This window comes from Cupressus sempervirens, chromosome 7, assembly GCF_028749045.1.
Source record: "Cupressus sempervirens isolate cs-2001-9-10 chromosome 7, ASM2874904v1, whole genome shotgun sequence".
In the NCBI taxonomy this organism is placed as follows: Eukaryota; Viridiplantae; Streptophyta; class Pinopsida; order Cupressales; family Cupressaceae; genus Cupressus; species Cupressus sempervirens.
Window position 1 is genome coordinate 663552139 of NC_143124.1, and position 24433 is coordinate 663576571.

At 36.3% G+C, this 24433-nt stretch overlaps 1 protein-coding gene across 2 annotated transcripts in view; it reads left to right on the forward strand.

Moving 5' to 3' along the window:
* The window catches only part of LOC149548414 (protein IN2-1 homolog A-like), a 147302-nt gene that overhangs the window by 100164 nt on the left and 22705 nt on the right, over positions 1 to 24433 (forward strand). For both annotated transcript variants that reach the window (XM_089792488.1, XM_089792489.1), the window contains exons 6-9: positions 8915 to 9013; positions 9174 to 9294; positions 16868 to 16947; positions 17081 to 17188. In XM_089792488.1, coding sequence (XP_089648614.1) covers positions 8915 to 9013; positions 9174 to 9294; positions 16868 to 16947; positions 17081 to 17188 — 408 coding nt within the window. The remainder of the gene's footprint in view (positions 1 to 8914; positions 9014 to 9173; positions 9295 to 16867; positions 16948 to 17080; positions 17189 to 24433) is intronic.

Sequence of the window (24433 nt, forward strand, 5' to 3'; positions counted from 1 at the left end):
GTAAAATAGGGAAGCCTTAAGTTTTTTTTGTTCCTTATTTTTCATCACTCAAACCCTAACTGTGTTTTGTTTGTGTTTGCAAGTTGTGCATGGAGGCGACAACATTCTAGCAGTGGGGGCATTTTTCTTTTGATGACGGTGCTGCTGCTAGCCATGGCCATTGTTGTTTTGTGTTTGTGGGGGTGTGGGGAGGCACTATGTTATTTTCTTTACCCCCCCACCCTCTGCGTTATATTTAAAAAAAATTGAAATGACGGAGAGGGGCCATGACCTCCTCCCCCCGCGCCCTAAAACCTACTTATATCCATTGCGACAATCAAAGTTGCATCAAGCTCTCAGTGAATCTTGTGTTCCATGATCGATCTAATTATATTGAGATTTCTTATCACTATGTGAGAGATATGGTGGAAAGAAATCCAATCCAGTTGGAGTATATTAGTACAAGCGATCGAACAACTGACATTCTCACCAAGCCTCTCTCTAGAGTCAAAGTTGTACACTTTAGAAAGAAACTTGGTATGGTTGAAATGTAATTTATTGAGACTAAGTCTCAAAATTGTTTATTTGTAGTAATATATATTTTAAAGATGTTTAATGTGTAAACTCTTTTATTAGTACGTTATTGAAAGGTGACAATCTTTCAGATAATATACACTTGTATTCAACATTGTAAGGTCATGACTTTACAATGTTCACTATCATGATTAATATCATGTGACTTGATATTCGCTTGAATGTCATGATAGTTAGTATCTTTTGAACATTCTAATGGATATCATGTGACGTGATATCTATTGCATATCATAATGTTCTCTATGAGATAGTCACGGTGGATATTATGTGATGTAATATCTGTGGACATGCCATGATATGCTATTGTAGACATCATGAGACGTAATGTCAGGGCACATACCATAACTAGGATATAAGAATGTCATGTGACTTGATGTTCTATATATTCCTTGATATCATGAGTTAGGTGATATCTAAACTGATGTATACTTAACTGTCTTCCCTAGCTAAGAGAGAGTGTTGATATATGTAGTGTCGGTCAGACTCAAGGATCACGTTAAATGCATGCAAATAATACCTGTGCCAAATCAGAATTATCATTCTTGGAAGAATCCTTGCATCTAATCGAACCTCATATAAGTTAAGTTTACCAAATCTGTAATTCCAGATTATCTCTTGGGTCGAGTATGATCTATTGTTCAAACCAATCAAATTGTTGATTTTTTATATCTTCAATATATTGGAAATGGATTGAGTATATAATCCTTAACACCAGAGGTCTTAAATGGAATTTATTTAGTGCATAATCTCACCCGATTACAATTGGGTTTGTTAAGACATGTCATCATGAACCATCGTGACTAATCATTAGGAGATATATTATGAACAGTCATGACTGCTCATGATCTTGCCCTTGATAGAACTATAAATATAGACCAAGGACAAAAAGATAAGCATCAAAATACAGTATTATTCTCTTCAGATCGGCGATTTCAGAGATCGAGTTCTATACATTCATACTTGACACACAGTCTGCAATATAATTGTAATTCAGATCCACACTTATCTGATTATCATTTTTAAAGCAAAACTAAATTTAGAATACCCCAAACCTGAAAAAGCCATTACTATTCCAGTCTGATTATAGGTTTGATTTACATTCACAAATAATAAATCATATTATCTTTTATTATTATTTTTTCATTTATTAATTTATTTCTATTATTTATTACTAAATTATATTCTAGGAATGAGACATTACAAATATCCCATTCAATATTGAAGCTAGTCCCGATTGGCTAAGTTTTGTGATAGGAATTCTTGTGGCTGGAAAAGGCTACAAGGCACCTACTCCTAAAGACTTAAGTGGGAATTTAGTTCACTTGTTTTATTTTTTGATTGTTTTTCAGTTTTACAATTTGTTGGTTCCCAAAACTGCAGATTGGAATCTTACGAGTCTTGCCAACTCAATGTTGGGATATCCAACCGAATATGGCCAACTTGATGGGATTGATCGATGCGATCCAAATCCCCTGCACTTCTGACTCTGCAAAACAAAGGCAGGTGTACCTAATGCTGGACAACAACCTTAAATCCAAGATGCTTAAAGCAGATTGGTTAGAACACGAATACAATGAAAGCTTTCCAAATGGCAAGAATTATGGAAAACCTCAAACTTGCAATTTATGAATTAATAATAATAAATGAAAATATGATTTTTATTAAAAAATAAGTACATATTAATGCAACAAATGAATATATTAATTCTTCAAAGGGAAAGATATGAAATAATTGCCAATAGATGAATTATGAATCAAGAGTAAAATAAAGACCAGTGTTTAATTAAATGGGCAAACAAAGTCAATATTATAAGTTTAAAACATACAACTTTATAAAGTTCAATGCACTTAAACTATAAACAAATTAATAGTCCAGATGCGACAGATCAATTATACGAATGCAATTTTAAATTAGTCTAGGATGCACTTTAATTCCTATGATATGGAGACAAACTAGACATAAATACAGAAACAATTAAATATTTCACAATATCTATGTTTATCAAATTTAAAATGCAATAATGACTCGGTCCACTTATCCGAATTTTACAATGTTTATAGACAATAAATAAAAATATTTATAAAGGACACAACTTAATAATAGTTTAAAACTCCAATACAAATAAATAAAGTAGATACGCTTACAGATTATGTCGGAAATAAAAATTGCATTGGAGACACTCGTTATGGATGATCCATCCAATGCATTTTCAATTTCAGAATCAGATAAAATTCACCCAATAATTCAAATCCACGAGCTTTGTTCAATTGCTCATTTCTTACAAGTGAAAGAATATAATACATCAAAGTGTGCATAGAATATGTAAAATTTTAAATATGAATATGAATTGTCTATATTTGTATTTTACATCATATATTTATAAGGAAACAAGGGGTATCGGTTTCCCTTCCAAAAATCGCACCCCTTCATAACAATTAACCGAATAGGAAACTTTAATGTAATTTTGATAAAGAGTAACCATGACTTGGCAATCTTATTTCTTTGTCTTCGGTGTTAATTAGGACCGATTTTGAAAGGTTTGAATGATATTGGAATAGGCTCCTTCGTACATTTCTGGATTTCTAAATATGTCTCAAAAATGGTAAGTACTCCACAATAGGTCTGCAAAATATGGGGGGAAGGTCTCGTTGAATGAGAATCAGACTCCTTGATGCAGTGAAACCATCTTTCTCCACATCCTAGCATATTCATCACTGGATATCTAAATTCGATGACCACTATGTTCTGGTGCCTGCTATCTCTAGACTTGTGATAATTAAAAATATTGTTAGATATATATAATCAGAAAGTGTCATTACCAACATATAAACATAGTTCGTGGATCCTTTCTTCATCGCCCATGTGTATGAAGAGTTGTCAGATTTCCTTCGAGTTTGAAATGTTTATTCATATAGAAAGCTTCTGATGGGCGTCTTTCATTCTTTCGTTTTGAATTCCTTTTACCTTTGCTGTATTAGGAGGCTAGGATGGGCAGCACTCAACCTCTATCTTCTTTCCGCTTCTATATGAACTTCGTGGATCTTTGTTCAAGCCCTAACAACATCCACGTAAGGAGTATTGATGTTGGCATAGGCATGATAATCTTGATATTCTGACATATGATTTCATGTGGCTTTCTCACTACTGAAATTTTGGTATCTTGTAAAACAAAGACATGAAGAGCATATTGTATAGAACCTGACCACTTGTACAAATTTATTATAAACCCCTTTTTCTTCCTTAACTCTTCCAGAAGAGAGTAATAATCTTTTAATTTATCTTCTTCCTTAATCACAATAGAGTTTCTTTCTTCATCCAGATCTTTTATGCGTTTTTAGAGATTAGGAACTGAATGATGAGATTGGAACTAATAGAATGGTTGTCTTAATAAAACCTTTGGATCACTATCCGTTCACTCTTATTACACTAGTATTATCACTTCATTTAATTTAATCATGGAGTCCAATATAAGTATCCTCTGGTCATAACTTTTTGAACAATCTGAACCTGCAACCCTAATACTAATTTCTCAATGGGTAAAAGTGAATGATATATATATTTACACTGCTATCTTGTTATGATCAAAACACTTTCTTGTTCTTGAACATTATCGAGTCATAATCAATTCATGTCCTGAATATGTTTCTAGGTTCAACAAATTTTCTGAACAATAGTTCCAATATGCACAATACAACTAAAATTGAGTATGTTTGAAGATGAGGATTACACCTAGTGAATAGGAAGATTCTCTCCTTGGCATGGCATTTGGGAGTCTAAATATTGCAAAAATTTAGAGTTCCATCACAATTTACTTATTTTTGTTCAATATAAGGTTTTTTTAGTCAAAGTTGTGTACTTAATATCAACCTAATTTCGTGCTTGTAGGTTTCTCAAAGATGTTTCTAGTACCAGAGATGTTGTTGATGATCAAAGATTACAATGGAAACAGTTTGGTTGCACCATACTTTCAGATGGATGGACGAATGCAAGAAATTGTACCATCATCAAGTTTTTGGTTTCTTGCAAGAGGATCAAGGGGCCTTTTTGAAATCCTTGAATGCCTCGAACAAGATAAAGATAAGTAGGAGATAATTTCCACAGCAATTCAAATTGTGATATTGCTATTAGGATTTAACTGTGTGATTTTTGAGTCAAACTCATTGACCCATATTTCATGAGTAGTGATTCAACATGAATCCATCTCTCATGAGAATAAATGGAACACTTAGCACTCATTGGATCTAGGTGATGCTCACAGGGGTGAAGCACCGGGACTTCCTGGGAGGTCACCTATCCTAGTACGACTACAGCCTGAGTGCGCTTAACTACGGAGTTTCCTCCATGGTTAAACCCAAAGCTTGCAATTAGTAGTACTGGGATGGGTGACCTCCTGGGAAGTCCCGGTGCTTCACCCCTATGAGCATCACCTAGATCCAATGAGTGCTAAGTGTTCCATTTATTCTCATGAGAGATGGATTCATGTTGAATCACTACTCATGAAATATGGGTCAATGAGTTTGACTCAAAAATCACATAGTTAAATCTGATAGCAATATCACAAGATAAAGATAGCTAGAACTTTGACTCAAATGTTAGAGTAAGTTGTGATGGAGCTGGGGGTTGCTAATGTGGTCCAAATAATAACCGACAATGCAATAGCATATGTGGCAGCGGGTAGGATCCTCCAAGATAAGTATAGCACACTTTATTGGTCTCCTTGTGTAGTGCATGACCTTGACCTTCTTTTGGAGGACATAGGAAAATTGGATTGGGTGAGACCGGTTGTAGAGGATGCAAGAAAGATAACAAAATACATCTACAATCACCTTTGGGTTTCTCGCTTGATGAGAGAATTCACCCATGGGAAGGAGTTTGTTAGATGTGCTGCCACAATGATTGGAACAATTTTCTTGACGTTGCAAAGTGTTATTAGTTCTTTGAATCCTTTGAAGCAATTGTTTGTGACTAGAATGGCTATACTCAAGCTATTGAAAGAAACCTAATGGATTATAATGTTGCATTCATCGTCTTTGAAAATCAATTTTAGAATGGTGCTATAGAAATTATGAAGGTAACTTGGAAGCTTCAAAAGTAGAATATTTAATTTTATTGTATTCAATAATCATGTCTTTCATTATTAATTTCTAACTCTTGTCTTTGATTAATGATAATCTTTTTCTACTTTTCAATTGTAGGTGAGTGAGTCCTTGGTTAAAGTTCTCCACTTGGTAGATGGGGAGAAAGCCCCAATGGGGTATCTTTATGAGGCCTTAGATGGGGCCAAAGAGGCTATAAAAAATTAAGGGGGACAACCTCAAATTTGACTCCATATGAGAAATTATTGATAAAAAGTAGAACAATCAACTCCACCAACCCATTATGTGGCGAGGAACTTTTTCAACCCCTGTTTTCACTTCTCTCCATCCTATGGGTATCCCAATGGAGATTTCATAGAGGGCTTCATTGATTGCATGCAGAGGATGGTACCTGGTGTTGAGGTGAGAGACCTCATTGTGGCCAAGATGGAAGTGTACCAAAATGCAATGGGAAAGCTATTCTCCTCAGACTTGGATAGAAGAGGACAAAATACTCAAACCTTAGGTACAATATTTGATTTTTGGTGTCTTTTGCGTGCATGATAAGTAGAAAAAAACTAAGTTACTAAAATATGTTTTCACCTTGTTCCCTAACTCTTTACTATTTCTCTCGTTGATGCTTGGTGGCGAAATTGGGGTGGAAATGTTCCAGATCTACAAAAGCTTGCCCTTCGCATCTTATGTCAGCCATGTAGTTCATCCACTTGTGGGCGTAATTGGAGCTTATTCAAGGCCATTCACAAAAAAAAAGAGAGGAACAAGTTAGAGCAAAGATGCCTTAACGACCTTGTTTATGTGCATTATAACCTTAAGTTGTGCATAAGGTAGAGTGAGCAGCCATTGGTCCACTTGATTTGGATGACATAGACCCCTACTGTGATTGGACATTACAAAAGCAACCTCCATTGTTCATAGACAATGAGATCTGTGAGATTTGGAGAGGCAAGCTATGGAGGAGGATGGATTCATAGTAGGATTAAATGACATTGATGATGGCATTGAGGAGGATGAGGGCACTGAGAGTGAGGAGGATATGGATGATGAAGAGGCATTGTCAGTGTTAGCACCATCTACATCCAGGATGGAGCTCCAACCACAACCACAACCAGAATAATCTTCTAGGGCTAGAGTCCCTCCCACCTAGTAGTTTTTACTAGAGCTGCTCGATAGGGGGGAGGAAGATGTAGCCTATTTTGATATTGTACTTGACACTTGTATTTCCTTATAGCTTTAAAAAGAAAGTTTTCTATTTTTTAGTTTTTTTAGAGTTCAAACTATGGCTACGAGCCCTCAATATTCCACTTGAGGATGCGATTTGGTATCCTATTTGCATTTATATATACCTAGATCAGCTTGTTTGGTTTGTTTACTCATTTATTGACGCATTTGATGCATCTCCTTATTGAATTTTGCAAAAAAAATGCATTTCCAATTAAATTTAAGCAATTTTTTAAGTTAACGATATTTTCCCAAGAAGTTCCCTACTTATCTTTGATATTTGCTGAATTTTTTTTGCCTTTGGTGATAAATTGCTGATAATAATAAGTTGAACTATGGTACGATGACTAGGCAGTTTCTTTGCATCTTATTAGTCCTCAAGCCTTTGAATTTTCTCATTGTCCAATTTTGTGGTGCTTCATTTTGGTTGCCCTAATTAGGGTTTGCAATGAAACAGTCTGAGATTGATGTGGTTCCTATATAAACCCCCACCCCTCATTTGTAAAGGATGTTTGAGAATTGTTGCTGATATAATGCCAAATTTTCTCTAATTTTCATTGTCATGTCTTGCATGATGAATTGTTGTGATCAAGTTTGCAATTTTGCATGGTGATCTACATCCCTCATTTAGCATAGATCTTATTTCAAGTTGTTAGAATAGAATTTGCTTCAAAAAGTTTAGTTGAACGAAAGAAATTCTGGATGTTTAATTTTTTAACTTGAACAAAACCAGGCCATGAACTTCTTGCTGACTGTAAGTGTGCCTTGTGAGGCTAGATGATGATTGAAAGGAATTAGCTTCAATTGATATTCAATCTCTAGTTTGCATTCATTGATGGGATTAAAGAGGAGATATTGATTTGAACATCATTTGAATACACCATAGAAGTTTTCACTAGGTGGGCAGAGTCGCTGAAGAGATTGCACCTAGCAGAGTCCAAGTGTATTCATGCTTCCTTGCATTCAATTAGGAAGAGAGGTAGGAGCTAAGTTTAAATTCAAGTTAAGATCAAGAGTTGAAAACGGAATAAAAACTATATTTTCATTGCACATTGTAAAGCCAAATCCTTAGAATCAAGTTGACAAGTCCTAGTGAACAGTTTATGTCCCCTTGATGATACATAAAATCACACCATTTCAACTGAGTGAGTATCAACAATTAAAAGGAACCTTAAAGTCATTTAATGTTTTTACTTTGCAAGTTTAGTATAAGAAGTGATCTTATTCAAGAGAGTTGGAGATTTAGTATTTCATCTTGGGATACTAAGATTCTATATGTTGAAGTGGAATATAACTCACATCACCAACTAACTTCTTCAATAGTCTCACTAATTGTGGATGAACACTAATAGAACACCGGTTTATAAAGTGTATATATACAATATGTAAAATAACACTGTTTTATGGTTATTGCTGGCATATTTTATATAAGATGGGATTCCTTATGTTCTCTTTGTGAGCTTATTCAACTGATATCATAATACCTCAAAGTTCTGCAAATTTTGAATATCTAGACACTGTGAATTAAACAGTTCAATGTTTGTCAAAAGATATTAGTTCAATAGGCTATTATTCCTAATTTTAGATATCACTCTTTTACAAGTTGATATGCTTTTGATGCCTTTTGAAGATTAGAAATCTAGGCCGGCTTATCATAATAGTTGATGATAAATTTTGTATGAAAGTTCACTTCTAATTAATCATTATTGTCACTCATCCTTACTGAATTATATAAAATTGACTTCACGACATTCTTAGCTGTCATATTTTAAGATCATCAGATGAAATATTATCCTAATACATATGGCCTTCTAAAATTTCTGTCTTGGAAGTCGACATGTCAAGAGTGCATAGGATTTGATCTTAAGAATTCAGTCTCCTTTTAGCATAAAAATAAAAAAGGAAAAGCTAGTTGTGTTCAACTAAACTATATTCCTCTTCCATGAAACCTTTTGAGTCATTTCATATGTGTAAACCTAAACAATTTAGTATTCACTTTGAGTTTACAATAATTTTATTTTACACAGGTTCCTGCACTTGAACACAATGGAAACATCATAGGTGAAAGTCTGGATTTACTTGAATACCTTGATTTAAACTTTGGCGGGCCTAAAATTTTTCCTTTGGTAAGTAGAATGTTATGAACTTAAAGATGTATGTTTGGGGCTTCTTTTTCTGTTCAGGCTTCTTCGACAATTACTTTCTGCACAGCAGTTTGTCTTGTTAATCTAGTTGTTGCCTTAATTTCAAATTAAGCCACATCTTGTTGAGACATACATTTGGCAGGAACCTGAAAAAAAGAAGATTGCATCAGATCTTATGAAGCACAGTGATTCTTTTATCAAGGCAGGATTTTCAGCATTAAGCATGAAAGATGCAACACCTATCAAAATTGAACAGAATTTTGGTAAACATTATCTTTTTCTGACTTTTATGATTCGTCCTTTATAAATTTTTCTACGCTTTTACTGTTTCTAATTTTGAGCTGTCAGTGCTAAGTGCTGCTAGAAGTGGATATAGATCTAGAAATCTAAAGAGAGTGATTTAGCTCTCAAGACGGTTTTTTTTATCCCTCCTGATAAATTGAAAGCTGAGAGAAGTTGGGATGTAGGAAACAGGAATATTTATCCGTTGAAGAACATGATTCGAGTGTTTAGGAGTAAGAAAGGATATTTAAACATATTAAGAATCAAGATAAATGAAAGACATTATGGAGCAGCCACATATGTTTTTATAATGTCAAGGCAATGTATAAGGCATACATATTTCTAAAACCACTACTAATGACTGAACTCGTAACTATCTTGGATAAGACTATGTAGAGATATGGAACATATCTTCCAGCCTAGTCAATGCTATATAAACTTGATAAATAATAAAGATTGAAGAAATTGCTGTATGAATGATGAGATATGGTTTCATAGGGTAGTGCATTTAATTGAACATAGTCACATGAATTAGTGTACCTCATTCAATGTTTCACATAGTCAGCTGGGCTTCTTGTATATTCAGAAAGGCTGCAGTATATACGTACTACATATCACTGCGCACATATCTGTACTCATTGAAGTTCCATTCTCTCTTTCTTTTCTTATTGCCAGATCCATTTATAAGGCACTCTGCCACTTACCCTCATCTAAATCTACTCTCTTTGGTAGCCTTCATGTTTGATGAGTTACTTTACTGTTGGTGGTCTAATTTTCTTGTTGAATGCTTGCAAAAATAAAACCTTCTCATGCAGTGTAATTATCTCCCAGCATAAGTTTTTGATTTGAATGATTCTTGTCCCTTAAAAAATAATTTTAGGAACATATGATTTTTAGATGTTGGCCTTTTGAAACTCTTGTTCTGTGTTTTCTTAAAAATCATAAATTATAGAAAAAGATAAAAAAAAGTCATTTCTTGCTAGATGATTGACTCACAACCTTGGTCGATTCTCCTTGATCCTAGGTCAGAACCAAAATGCATCCAATATATACTATGGAAGCATTACAATTTTCCTTATGGATATCCTCAAGTATTAACGTGATTGAGCAATCCTTGTCAGCCATATGAGCACTCTTTTCATTTTTTGGCTTGAGAGCTAGACCAAGTTAGTGCAGGAAGTTAACTCTTTTACAAAATCAATCAATGCAGAATTGTACAACATCTAAATAGTGTTTGTACTAAGCAACTTGTCTCTCCCTACACAATTGAGTTTTTCATCGGCAATTACTACAGTTTTCAGGAAATTGGTGATTCTCTTTCACTACTATTTTCAAAAGACTCGTGCCATCCTAAACATGAAAGTTTGAAACAGCAGGTTCTCCACTTATAGTTAGTTACATGTCCCATGGTGAGGATACCATTTCAGAGAATACAAATTTTCTCCGGCAGGTTCCATCTGTGCGCAAGTCTATCTATCTGATTAAACTCCACAGTTCTTTGGCTCAATTGAAAATTCCTCGAGTTGATCAAAGCCATATTGTTTATCCCACTCCTTAGTGTTTATTGTGTCTTTATCTTAAATAAGAGTTTCTCCTCCAGACAAAATATCTACCATAGTTCCTATCCTTAATTGGTGAGGACACCCAAAGGCTTCTATTAGTGAAGTCTACAAAATGGTTGTAAGATTTAATCCTCACATTGATACAATATCATCGTCTAGGTTTTGGTGATCTGATCTGTAAGCCCCAAATTCCGGAGTTTGGTTACTTGTCCAAGTGCTAGGGGTGTCATACTTGGGAAGAATATCCACAAAACCAATGTTTAGGTTGGGCAACTAAGGACGAATTATTAAGCTGGGTAAGACTTTCACTTCAAAGCTTTTCTAAACCAAGGGGGTTACCCCTAAGGTGTTGCAATAGGTGTCACCACACAAGCACAACACTCACCTTGCTACAAATCATACCATTGAATGGTGAACCCTTATTCTATTTGTCATTTTGTGCCTATCTGTTGGCTTGGAGAACTCAAGGTTAAGCACCCTATTAAGTAAATGATCTTCCATATGAGTATTTGAGAATGTCTAATATCCCCATTTTTTTGCAATATCACGTCTTGAGCTTTTGGCTAGTTTAAGAGTTTTCTTTTAAGCTTCTAAGTGAGCTGAGACCTCCAAACATTTCGGAGAATGCAGGTCTAGTTACTCTTGGTTTCCATTAATGACACTGAGCTCAAGTGACATAATGAACTGCAGTGGTGCTTTTAGACTCTTGGGGTGCTCTCCAATCTTCTTGAAGAGTATGACTTTTTGTAAGTCACCCGGTTGGCTTCGATCATCATCTTACATCTTTAGTATCATCCCAATGTGATCAAAGTTTGATTTGGATCCTGTTTCAATGGTTTCCACAACTTGGGTGGTATCCACAAGAGGAAAGCTCTCTTGGTTTCTAGAAAAGAGAAAAGGATGAAAATTTTCTTATTGTTTGAGCTGGTTTCATCTAGGAACTGTACTTGAGAAGATTGTAGTATGTTTGTAGTTTCCAGTTGGTGTATAAGTTTTGTGTGTTTGGTTTAGAAATTCAGTTTGCTACAGGGCTGCTATATTACCATCACAATATCACTACAATAACCTATCATTATGACAAGTATTTATAACAATTTGTACTAGCACGTGATTGTTGGAATTTCACCAGAATCAGAATGCATAACTTCTTACAAGTGAAACTGATTAGGACAAATTAATATATCTATTATTTATAGCGAGAATAAGTAATTTACAAGAAGAGCCTTGCATATATAGAAAACCTAGATGAGTGAGAAGATAAAAAACTATGATTGACTACCCTTCCAAACATGGAACACTTATGAGCACACTTCACAAGTGTGTGAGCAAGTGGCTAGTGTGTATGCACTAGGCATCTCACAAAGTGAGTAAATATGTCTCAACTAGATGAAGTGAGACAAAAGACTAAAAGTCCCTATGTTGATATAGGCGTGTTGTCAGCTAACTACTTTTATAAAGTCACAATTTACGCCAACACCCCCTTGAGTGCAGCTTAGGGAGTAATGTGTGCAATGATGATGAGTCCTGACAACTAGGCCATGTTAGGTATCATTTACAAATTTCTCATAAAGAAGAGTACAAAGGAGAAAACCCATTGGGAATGAAAATCCTCTCTAAAAGAAAAATGATACAATGTGAATGTACAAATGAAAAAGATAGGTCAGAGAAGGACTAATTAGGACCCCCCAAGGACTATTGGTGCAAAAGTACAATGAATGTTCTCCCAATGAGAGACTATGCAGCCCCCCATAATGTGATGCCTCTAGATGCTTGACATTGGACAGTAAAGATGATACACATTCGTTGAAACAACACCTCAAATGTATGCAAGATGACTTCCCATTCCAGATATGTCAGAATTTATATGACTGTCTCTAAAGTTAACATGCAATCCAAAGACTGAATATTGCCATGTCGAAAAATGGTGTGCATATTTTGTTGCAAGGAATTAGTCATGCTTTTTGTGAAGCATTTTTGGACTCATATGTACAAGTTTTAAGATTGCAATGTATGTCAATAGACTATATTGTCCATCTCTATGATGCTTATGAAGGTTTTGAATCCCTCAAAGGCACAATTTCACGCTAGAGTTACAAGATGCAAAGGGTCTTGGTAGGACTCAACAAATCTTAGGCCTAGGTGGGCTTGCGAAATCTAAGAGGCTTGAGACTCAAACTCAATCAAGTTTGGGCAGACTCCTTGAGTCTACTAGACTCGATAGTCTTGCTAACTCCTGAGCCTTTCATGGAGGGATAGACTTAATGAGACATCATCTCGTACGACATGATTCAACATGACACCATCCCGTACGACTTAATTTAGTGTACACCTCTGTATATGAACCAGATCAATATGACATCTAAAACTTGGAGGGCATTTTGGTTGTGAGTCAATTGGGATTGTACGAGTATGGGTGTCATTATAGAAGCATTTTTAGCAACCCTTGGAGAATGCGTGAGCATAATACCATGACATACAACGTGATCATGCCTTGCAACATACATCTTTTGTACAAAGATTTGTGTTTTGGTTCCAGAGCACCCATTAGCTTGTACTTGTATAGCTCTCTTCAGAGTAATCCTTAAGATGTCTCTCTTATGTCAGGAAATCATCCAACATAGAGCATCTTCCAAATTCATTCTTGTACAATGCATGTCTTCTGTTATACGATGTAAATTCTCCTATGGAGTCATTACCATATAGTGTACGGCTTCAATGGTACACCATTAGAACATGCTCAAATTCATCAGCGTACCACATATAACTTCCACTGTATGACATTAAAGCATATTTAAATTTATCACAGTACGACATACAACTTCCACTGCATGGCATAAAGGTACATTTAACTTCAATATAGTATCGTGTATGGCTTTCACCATATATCATAAAAGCACGTTGAAATTCAACATACGAACACTCTTATGTATTGACTTTGATGTCATGGTTGCCGTACGATGTACAGATCGAATCTACACCACAACATCTTCCAACCTTGTTGTATTCTGTACGAGATCCCTTAGCTTTCTACCCATCAACTCTGCCATATGGGGTTGAGAGGGCAGTTTTGGTTATGCTGTATGGTGTTTGGCAACTTTGGCAGCTTTGCATTAAGTGGTCTATACAATTTGGGAGCACTACGACAATATAAGAGTGTGGTAGCAGTAAGGCAGTACATGAAATCACTATTTTTTGGCTTCTTCAACATTTTTCTTGGCATCTCAAAAAGTCACGGTTTAGGATGCATGCCATGGATTTTTCCACTGGTTCCGAAGGTGTTAAATTGGTCTAGGCAACAAGGATGCTACCCCTCAACCTCACACACTCCCCTCAACATCACAAGGGGCATTGCCCCTTGACCCCATGCACATTCTCCCTTGGAACCTGCGAGGGGGGCACTACCCCTTGACCTTGCTATGGTTGTTGCCTTCAAACTCCCGGAAGGGGTGCTGCCTCTTGACCCCATTGGGGGAGTTACTCCCAAACCCCAATTTTATATTTAAAGTACACTACAACTTTGAGCTTTCTTTGTACAAGTCATTATCTACATTCTTGACATTAGTCTTCCTGGATATTACTTGTTGTTTGGAAGAAAACTTTTTCTTTTGGGGGGATGATGTAGCTGGTATAACTGTAAAACACATTTTTTTATGTTGATAATATTGATTATCCGTCAATGTATTAATTTTTCATATTGAGTTTGTTATCACTCTCAGGTAGTTGTATCAATTGGTTGACAGTAGTGTTCCTCTTGGAAACTGTTGGGTCCTTTAAATGTGTCATGTACTGCCAAGGAAGAGGGTATGGTATCGTTGGGTAAATTGTAATCCTTGTCCAATCATCGCTGTTTTTCTTATCTGTAATAAATTCATGAGCTATGTCATGTCCCCACTCTAGCTCAGTCTAACAGAGACATGTGAGTCAGCTTATTATGGGGTCTTGTAGGCTGACAGGGTTAGATAGAGACCCAGTATGGTTATTCAGTGTTGGGGACTTGGTTTTCTGGTGGGTATTGATCAGTTGGGTGATGTTCCTTGTTTTTAGGAGGCAGTTCCTACATTTATGGGGTTCATTCCTACTTTTTAGGAGGTATGATCATGCCCAGGGCTGGGTTTCCATGAGATGACCCTTTGGGTTTAGTTTCAGAGGGATAGGGCTTGTTTCCTAAATTTTAGGACCATCCCTAGATTTTAGGGATGAGATTGCCAGTGGATCCTTGATTTCCGACTTCAGTCACAGACAGGTGACAGGATGATTTTATGATTTGTGATGTCAGTTGGGCAGTTTGTGACTATTTGGGTTATATTTTTAATATTTCCTAAGTTAGCGTTTAATATTTAAATAAGGCTAAGTTAATAGCCATTTTGGAGTAAAAAGGGAATTTTGGCCTCATCTGGATGTGTATCCTATGTTATGATAGCTCATTGGAAAGGTCTTGAAATTCTCTAAATCTTCCTCTTTGGTCTCAGGGCAATTCAGTGAGCGGATTTATTACTATGGTGGAAAAGGTCATTTTCTAGTGACATGGTCACTTTAAAATAAGATTTAATTCATTTTTATAGCCAACACCAATTGGGGGTCACTTTAGGGTTCGAATTGCTTTGCAAGGGGTTATAAGGAGATGGGTGCCATTTCTCATCATTATGCATATTTTTCAAACACTTCTTTTCAGATTTGCTCTGCTTGAGCGATTTGCATTCTGGGACGCAAACCCTAGGGTAATTGCTGGCTGGGACGTAACCCTCAGCAGCATTGGGTATTTACTCGCTGGGACGTAACCCTCAGCAGTATTTGGTCTTGGAATTTTCAGTGGTATCAGCTGTTATCAGGGAAGGAGGACGCCATTTCAGCTTGGGTCTGCAGTATTGTTTAGCTGGGCACGCTTATTGGTACATGGGAAAGTGAGCCTTGCAGCAAGTAGCTGCCATTTGCAGCACTTTGAAATATAGAGAGTCGGATAATCAGCAGCAGACGTTTGCATATTCACAGTCCTTTCCATCAGCCAGTTTGGCGTCATTGTTAGGGAAAATGTACTGGATCCTTTATTTGGCTCTATAATTCAGAGATCTGCCTGGTACGATTTGTATCAATTCTAATTTTACTGCATATTGTTATTTATTTTCAAACTCTTTTCATATCATTTGCTCCTTCTCATTTCTATGTTGAATAATCATCAAAAACGCAAAAACAAACAAACTCTTCTGCATTTCTGTCTAGTTCTGCAAGAAAACTTTAATAAACAGGAAAAAGAAAATTAAAAAGAAAAAATATAATAAAGCTACAGCAGATTAGCGGCAGAGATCCATCAGGGATCTTTCAAGCTAATAAAGATATATTTTGTTCCTATACTTTGATACACGATGCCATTTGTATTATTATTTCATGTATGTAAATTACTAGGCGTAGCAGTAAACACATACCAATGATAGTTTGAACATATTCCTTGGTTCCACTTATTGGTATTTATAGTAAATAGAACCATCCCGTATCTTCTTATCCATGTATACTTATTAATTTTAGTAATTAAAATTTCAACTAGATATTTGCATGACTTTCCAAGTTTGGAGTTTTCTATTTTCACTGAACCATGACAATAATATAATTGTTTATGTATTTATTACTCACTCTAGACCTTCCTTGTAATTTCCCCCTTGCTAGAGAAGAGCACTGAATGCCAATGAAGATAAATAATTTATTTATAATCTCATTGTTTACACCTTTTAAGGTGCTTCACTTCCCAACATGCTAACCTTGGTCATGCCTTGCCAATTTATATTCAAGATCAGTCCAATGAAGACACACAAATTCCTTTCTAATGTTTTTGTCTGTACTTCTAAAATGATTCATTTTCCCACGTGCTAATGTTGGCTTGGCATACCCATTTACATGGGGTTAAATATGTCATTCAACTATGGAAAATCTAAAAATAGTTAGTCAAGAAGTCATTGGATATTATTTGATTGAGAGCAATGCTTATTTTGTTTGAATACAGGTGCTGCACTCAACCAATTGGAGACATCAATTCAGACTTTTTCTAAAACACATCCTTTCTTTCTTGGTGAATTTGGTGTGGTATGCTCCATTTGTGCAATTTATTAGATTTGGGTATCTCATAGTCATAGGAGTTAATGTGAATTGCCTTAATTTGGTTCTTCTAATGACTGTTTTAATGTGAACTCTTAATGTGGATCCATTACTTTTGAAGGTTGACATAGCATATATACCGTTTATTGAAAGACTTCAACTTGCCTTCTCTCACTTCAAGAATTATGACATTACACATGGGAGGCCTATGCTAGCTAGATGGATTGAGGTATGTTCAATCCTTCAAACCTGAATATCTACTTTAAATGTTGGGAAGTCATTCAGATGAACATAGTTGACTTTAAGTTTCATTTCTTTTAGAAAGACCAAAAATTATTATGCATATTGAGTTTTTAGTTAACTCTTTACTATTTGAAAGTACTTTGTTCTCTTCTGACACTTCACAATAGTTATTATCATATTTAAGTAGTTAAATGCAAACAATTTCTGGGTTCCTTTCGCATTGTTCCTAAGCTAAATTTTCTTGATACTTGATTATTGTGTTGTTGATATTTATATGACACTTTTGACATTATTTCTTCCAATTAATTCCAGAAAAAGCGCTTAATTTTATTGTATCTTTCTGTAGCACTTTCTTATCTAAAATCCTTCTTGACACATTTGTAAAAGAACATCCGCAGTAGCTTAAATTCTTCCTAGGCCTATCTAATTTCAAAAAACACTTGGTGTAATATCCTATCCTTAGTCTGCCCTGTTTTACTGATTTTTTATATTTTATTTTTTGCAGACTGGTCAGACAATTGTAATAGCCAATAAATGATATCAAGCACATCAATTCTTATACCAAATAGTTTGTCCAATATTAGAGATGAAATACAATATGAGATATACAATATATGAACAATAAATACATCACAAGTCTGAAATTTTTATGATAATTCTGCTGTCGTAAGTCAGAATCTAGAAGTCCAAACTTACATCCAAACATGGGCAAAACATGACAGTCATGTCCAGAATTTTTGCAATCTCAGATCAGATAAATATGTTAGAAATTTTACATACCAAATCATGGCAAAATGAAAAACAAATGTTGAAATCGTCCTCCTAGGTGTGGTGCCAAATCTTGGGTGTGAAACCCTAATGCAAAGTGAACACAAATCACCATGAATGCTGCTCTAAGACTGAATGCTACAGAAGCAACAACATATACTAATCTGAAGCATTTAATAGCAGCTCCACATTAAATCCTGAGATTTTACTACGACCAAAACACACCCAATTGATATATGCTTATTTCTTCCACAACCCTTTAATGCAGATTTCAATCTACAGCCATCCCAAAAAACAAGTGATATACTATAGTTCTCATTGATTTCCCTCACATCTAAAAAAGGAACCCTATAATGGCATCCTCTTCATCTAAAAATAAGCGAACCTATGCTACTTTGTTCTCTTCTGACACGAGACTTCACAATAGTTATTATCGCATTTAAGTAGTTAAATGGAAACAATTTCTGGGTTCCTTTTGCATTGTTCCTAAACTAAAATTTCTTGATACTTGATTAGAGTGCTGTTGATATGTATATGAGACTTTTGACATTATTTCTTCCAATTAATTCCAGAAGAAGCGCTTAATTTACAATAATCTGAAACTTGTCTATCAAAATAGTCTGGAGAGACTTCTAGTTGAACCTCCAAAATTTGATGATAAAGTGCGATGGTGAGTTTTGGATGAATCCATATCAAAGATGGATTTGAGTTTCCATCTAAACCATCAAAAAATTTCAAGGGTTTCCATCCTTAGATTTTGTATAAATGAAAGCAAAGACTCTCAAGCATCTCAAAGAGAAATAAAATAAGCCAAGTATATCAAAGAACTTCCTCAAATCTTGTTTTACAATCCTCTCATGAAGTATCTTAAAACCCTATTTAAATTTCCCACTTTTAATATTTTAATATTTGTCATTTGGCTTGATAATGGGCCAAATCTAAGAACAACATGGGGCTTAAGCAAACTCAAACCTAAGACCTCTTGGATGGGAGGCTCACAACTTACCATTGCACTGTGGGGTCATCCGCTTAGTATTTTAATATTTAACTTGTATTTCGAAAATAATAATAAAGTCTTTTGTCATATAATTTCTTCATCAATATTAAGTCACTTTAATATCCTTAAGACTCCATATGTCAGTGCTCCATTTGGCATAATAATTAAATACTTCATGTTAGTAATATATTAAATACACGTCCTCTTATATGCCCTTTAATCATTAAGATATTTAATTTAATTAATTATATTAAAGTGAACTCTAGATTAGACATTAATTAATTAAACTAAATCATTAAACTCCATTAAATGCCAAAATCAAACCAACAATTGATCCTACCAACTTTTTGATATAATTATGGTGTCCTCTGACCATCTAGATGAATTACCATAAATAGTAAGTATGGACCCAAACGTCCAAGTGATTTACTAAAATAAGTGTGTATAAATGGAGCCTAAAAGACCTGTGGAAGGAAAACCACAATAAGTTGATGCACTGAGATGGAGAGTACTGAATAGACACCCAAATAATCTTGAATCATCTTCAAAGGGCTCCCTAACTACCACATTAGCCTACAGGGACACTGATAATAGGCTGACCTTTGAAGAAAATTGGATGCTTAGGAAGACATGAAAATGGGACATTAAAATCTGCCCTTCCCAAAGATTGCTTGCCCACAAGCAATCTACATATACCAAACCAAATGCTGTCTACTCCTGTATACCAGTCAGAATACCAGGATCCCACATCAATCTCATAGATACTTCTCTGCCAATCCATTGCATCACTCTGATGTAACTGTAATCAATTTGCAGCAACCTGAGCTGCACTCTATCTATCATGTGAATCCTCGGATCCGAAATCATCATATTCCCACACCAACAGAAAGTGGAGGAATGGGTATCTTTAACCATGCCATCATTGTCAAATGTGTGTCTAAATCTATAGGAACTCCAGTGGATGTTGTAATGCCCCGCCCGGAGATCCTTGGAAACAAGGATGAAATACAAGCCAAGATTTTTTTTTTTTTTACAAGTATGAATGCACGTGACAACATCGTACAGGGATCACAACGATCGCAACGGAAGACTTTACCACCATCCCGGCAACCAACGAATCTACAAACGCCACTACCAAACTGACACACACAAACAAAGCCAACAACGACAACGCACATGATGAGGGCACAAGAAACAACCACTCATCAACAAAACACCAAGCTGGGGTAAAATGCAGAAACCTGAAATTTGGCTAAGCTTGAAATCCTGAAGCCCTGAAAATTGGCTAAGTTTGGATTTCTGAAGCCCTGAAATTTCCTAGAATCCATAACTTATCTTTGAGAGGTCTGAAACCTATCTCAAACGATTTGTCGCATATATTAAAATATATCTTAAGTATATACTTAAACGATATATTTTAAACCCCAAGAGACTAAAACAGAAACACGAAAACTCGATTTCAAGAGAAACCGACAGAATTCAAAATGCAACAGCATAGGGTCGAAGAACGCCCAAAAGGGTATCCAAAACCACTCTCAAAAAGTTTGAATCACGAAGCAAAGTGCCTGCTGCCAGCACGCGCAGGTTTTTCACAAAAACCGTGCGACACTTTTTACTAAGGGAGGGCGACACTTCTCCTTAAGGCGTGCGACACTCTTCCAGTGTCGTACAACATTTCTCAAGAAGGCATGCGACACTTTTCAGCATCGTACGACATTTCTCAAGAAGGCGTGCGACACTCTTCCAGTGTCGTACGACATTTCTCAAGAAAGTGTGCGATACTTTACAGTGTCGTATGACATAGTTTGCATGGGCGTGCAATACTTTTTAAAGTGTCGGACTATGCTAAACAAATGTCGCCCATAGAAAACAAAAACACTCTCAGAAGCAAAATGGACCAAAATAGAGCAAAGAACCTCCACACCAGGGAGTACCAGATCTACGTGAATCGAGGAATGAACTCGAGTGCAAGAACAACACAGAAAGAAGAACATCTATCCATCTAAACTACAGCAGCAAAGAACATACAAAAAGCAACAACTGAACAACCAAACTAAGTGCGCGGTTCCTCCCAACCGTCAATAGCATCATAAGACCATCGTGGATCCTAGCCATCCCCCGCGCGTAACATCCCAAGCCACTAACCAGATCATCAGTACTGTCGTAATAGGGACGTCACTACTAAAACATGCAACAATATAAGCATAAGGAAATCTAACATGCTAGTGATAACGCATAAGATAATCCTACCGTAGATAACATCACCTATCACATGCTAAACAACAGTAAGCAACAGATATGCTACTAAATCAAATAACATCATCTAATCATATGCTAAACATCATGATAAGGAAATGTGTCAAGTAAACTAACATCTTCTAAACATGATATACAAGCATCCCAATGAAAGCATAAATCACAAGAAAGCATACTCCGGAACCCGAAGTACCAAGTGAAAACATCCAGCAATGGTCGCACTAGGACAAAAGGTCGTCTCTGTACATCAATCCCTAGTAGTGGTGAAGGTAGCTATGCCTCCCAACCACATGGCACCCATAGGTCCACACCCGCCGTGCTGATGGAGATAATGATCCAACCACAAACCCACATAAAGCACAACATCCAAGGCTAACACTCACGCCGGACAGTATGATGGTTGCAACCAAGAACCTAAGACAATGCAAGGAGTATAGGTCCTGGTCAGACACTCAATAGGCTACTATGTAGGGACTAACATCATGGAGAGTCGCTTGGCATCGAAAAGCCCAAGCTAGGACTTGTGCAGATTCAACATCCCTCAACGGAAAGGCTCTTGTACACCAAACCTTTTTATTATCTTAAGTTTTATTATCATTCACACATTTATTTAATTATCACTTATATAAAGCTTCCTCTGCCAACCCATGACACCATGATCGTCGGGCTGCGAGATAGAAGCCCCCTCCATATGCTACCCTACCCTACCCATGCTCATCCTACGACAAGTGCCCATGGGCATGCATACTCCCATCCCAACCCCAATGATCATAACTTCCGGCAAATTCACGGAAGATCGAGCCTCGCAAGTCACCCAACAAATGTACGCGCACGTACTCGTGTGTGGCGCACCACCATCACGAAGATCATAACACAAGTATAGGAATGAGAACACAATGCAAAGAAACACCCAACTGAAAGCAACACAGGAAGGATGGATTCTACATGAATCCCAAAGCCAAAAAAAACCATACATCATAAAATCACTCAACCGGCCTCAATCCGAGAGTATGGATTCTACACCAATCCCAATGATGCAACAAGACCAAAAGTCATGAACTTACTCAACCGGCCTCAATCCGAGAGTATGGATTCTACACGAATCCCAATGATGCAACAAGACCAAAAGCAAAGGTCCAACAAAAACCATAACAGGTAACAAATCACTCAACCGAACACAAAGTCGGGAATACGGATGCAACACGCATCCCAATGCAACAAAAAGTGCAAAAGTGGTCTGATTGATATCCAAACGGATCATCAAGGTCCATGATCCACATTGTGCCAAGAAAACCTGAAAAAATAGGGCGGCACGCAAAACGAGGTAAAAACAGGGAAATGCTCATAACCGCCCAATCGGGTAGAACTAGCCTACAAAAACGGAGGGCAACACTAGTTCTCAGCCTCCAAACAAACGGCTACCAAAAACACAAGCAGAAACGGAGCAGAAACAATAAAATAGGAAAGCCCTACCTCACAGCCAAAAGGGCAAAACGGAAAATTGAACCAAAAAATAAAACGGCTGCAGAAGTTGCTGAAAATCACGGCAATCCAAGGTTTCCCCGAGTTGGATCCAACAAGCCTAACCTCGCGACGATCCCACGCCCGTAGCTCCCACAACGAACAAAACAGTAAATCCTCATGAAGAGGATTTTGGGTTTTGCTCTCCAACTTTCCAATGTGAAAGTGAGAAGTGAGGAATTAAATTCCTCTTTGGATACTTATTCACTTTTCGGGTGAATAATCGATTAGGGCATTTAACCAGCCAATCTAGTTAAACCCCGAATCAACCCAAACGAAAACAGGCTATTCCTATAAATAAGAATTCATCTATGGCAAAACTGCCAGAAATAAAAGTAAAACAATTAAAAAGCCCAAAAACCCAAAAATACATAAACCTCCTTAATGACTTTTGCGACAAAGCAAACCTCTAAATGCACAAACACACTCACAGGTCTAATCACATAATGCAAATGAGTTCGGATTTAATCAACACCGAAAGGTTTAAATTAAACACTTAATTAAGGATAGATCGACCATACAAGGACAACATTGGTAAAATATGAATGGCTGAATCACTAACTCCATGTGCCACTGCCAGGGATATAAATCTTGCACACTAAATAATACGATCAAGTGCAATTGCATATAATAACATAGCTGAAGCAATAATTGCATTAAATCACCTAATTTAACCATTTATTTAATTATATTAAAATAATCTATTTACATCACTCACGTTCGCATAATGCATAACAACGCAGGAATGAAGTAAATAACCATAGCATTAAATCCATCACATAACATAATCAGAGGTATGTCCAAATACCAGATAACCAAATAACCAAATATCATCATAAAACACACTATCATCTCAAGATGGCATCATCATGCAATATGATTAACTGAACAGCATAGTAGTCTAAAATCCATGATACTGGAATCAAAGTGTAACATCTGACCCTCAGGTCCTCTCAAATGTAAACATAACATGAGTAACAAATATCTCTCTAATTAGAAATAAAACAGGGTAAATGTTCGCAGCACATAACCAAATAATCCCACATGAACAATCCATTTAATTACTTACGCATTTAATAAGGCACTTAAAACACATAAGCGAACATAGTGAAAAACATGACTAACCACTGCTATAGGAACCTAGTCTCGTGTAGCATGGTAATAGTACACAATGCAATCTCTGCACACATCTCAAGGTAATCACAGAACAACCTCATGATACCACATCGATCTTGGTAACCACTGGCACAAACCTCAGTGAACCAAAAATCAAATCATAATCTCAAAGATCAGTCAAAAGCATAATCAAAGCAACTGATACAGAAACATAAATCCAAACACCTCAACGGTGTAGACCACTCAGGGTCACAATCATGATCCATCACAGCAAAAGATCAGCAAGGTTGCATCCATCAGGATGACTAACAAAAGTCAAATGGGAGAGGCACTACAGATGTGTAAAAAAGACCATCCTAAGTGCATAACTAGTTAGGCCACCCCACCATATGTTGCTATAGATCATAACAACATCTAGTCAACTGCGAACTGTACTCTAAATGAAGCAACAAGTACCTCTAAGGACAAAGGATGATGAGAACTCATCAATATGCAAACCTCCAACAAGGGAAGGTTGATACAAACCTTTCCAATCCCTTTAATTAGCTTCTATTTTCAAAAGACAATCTAATA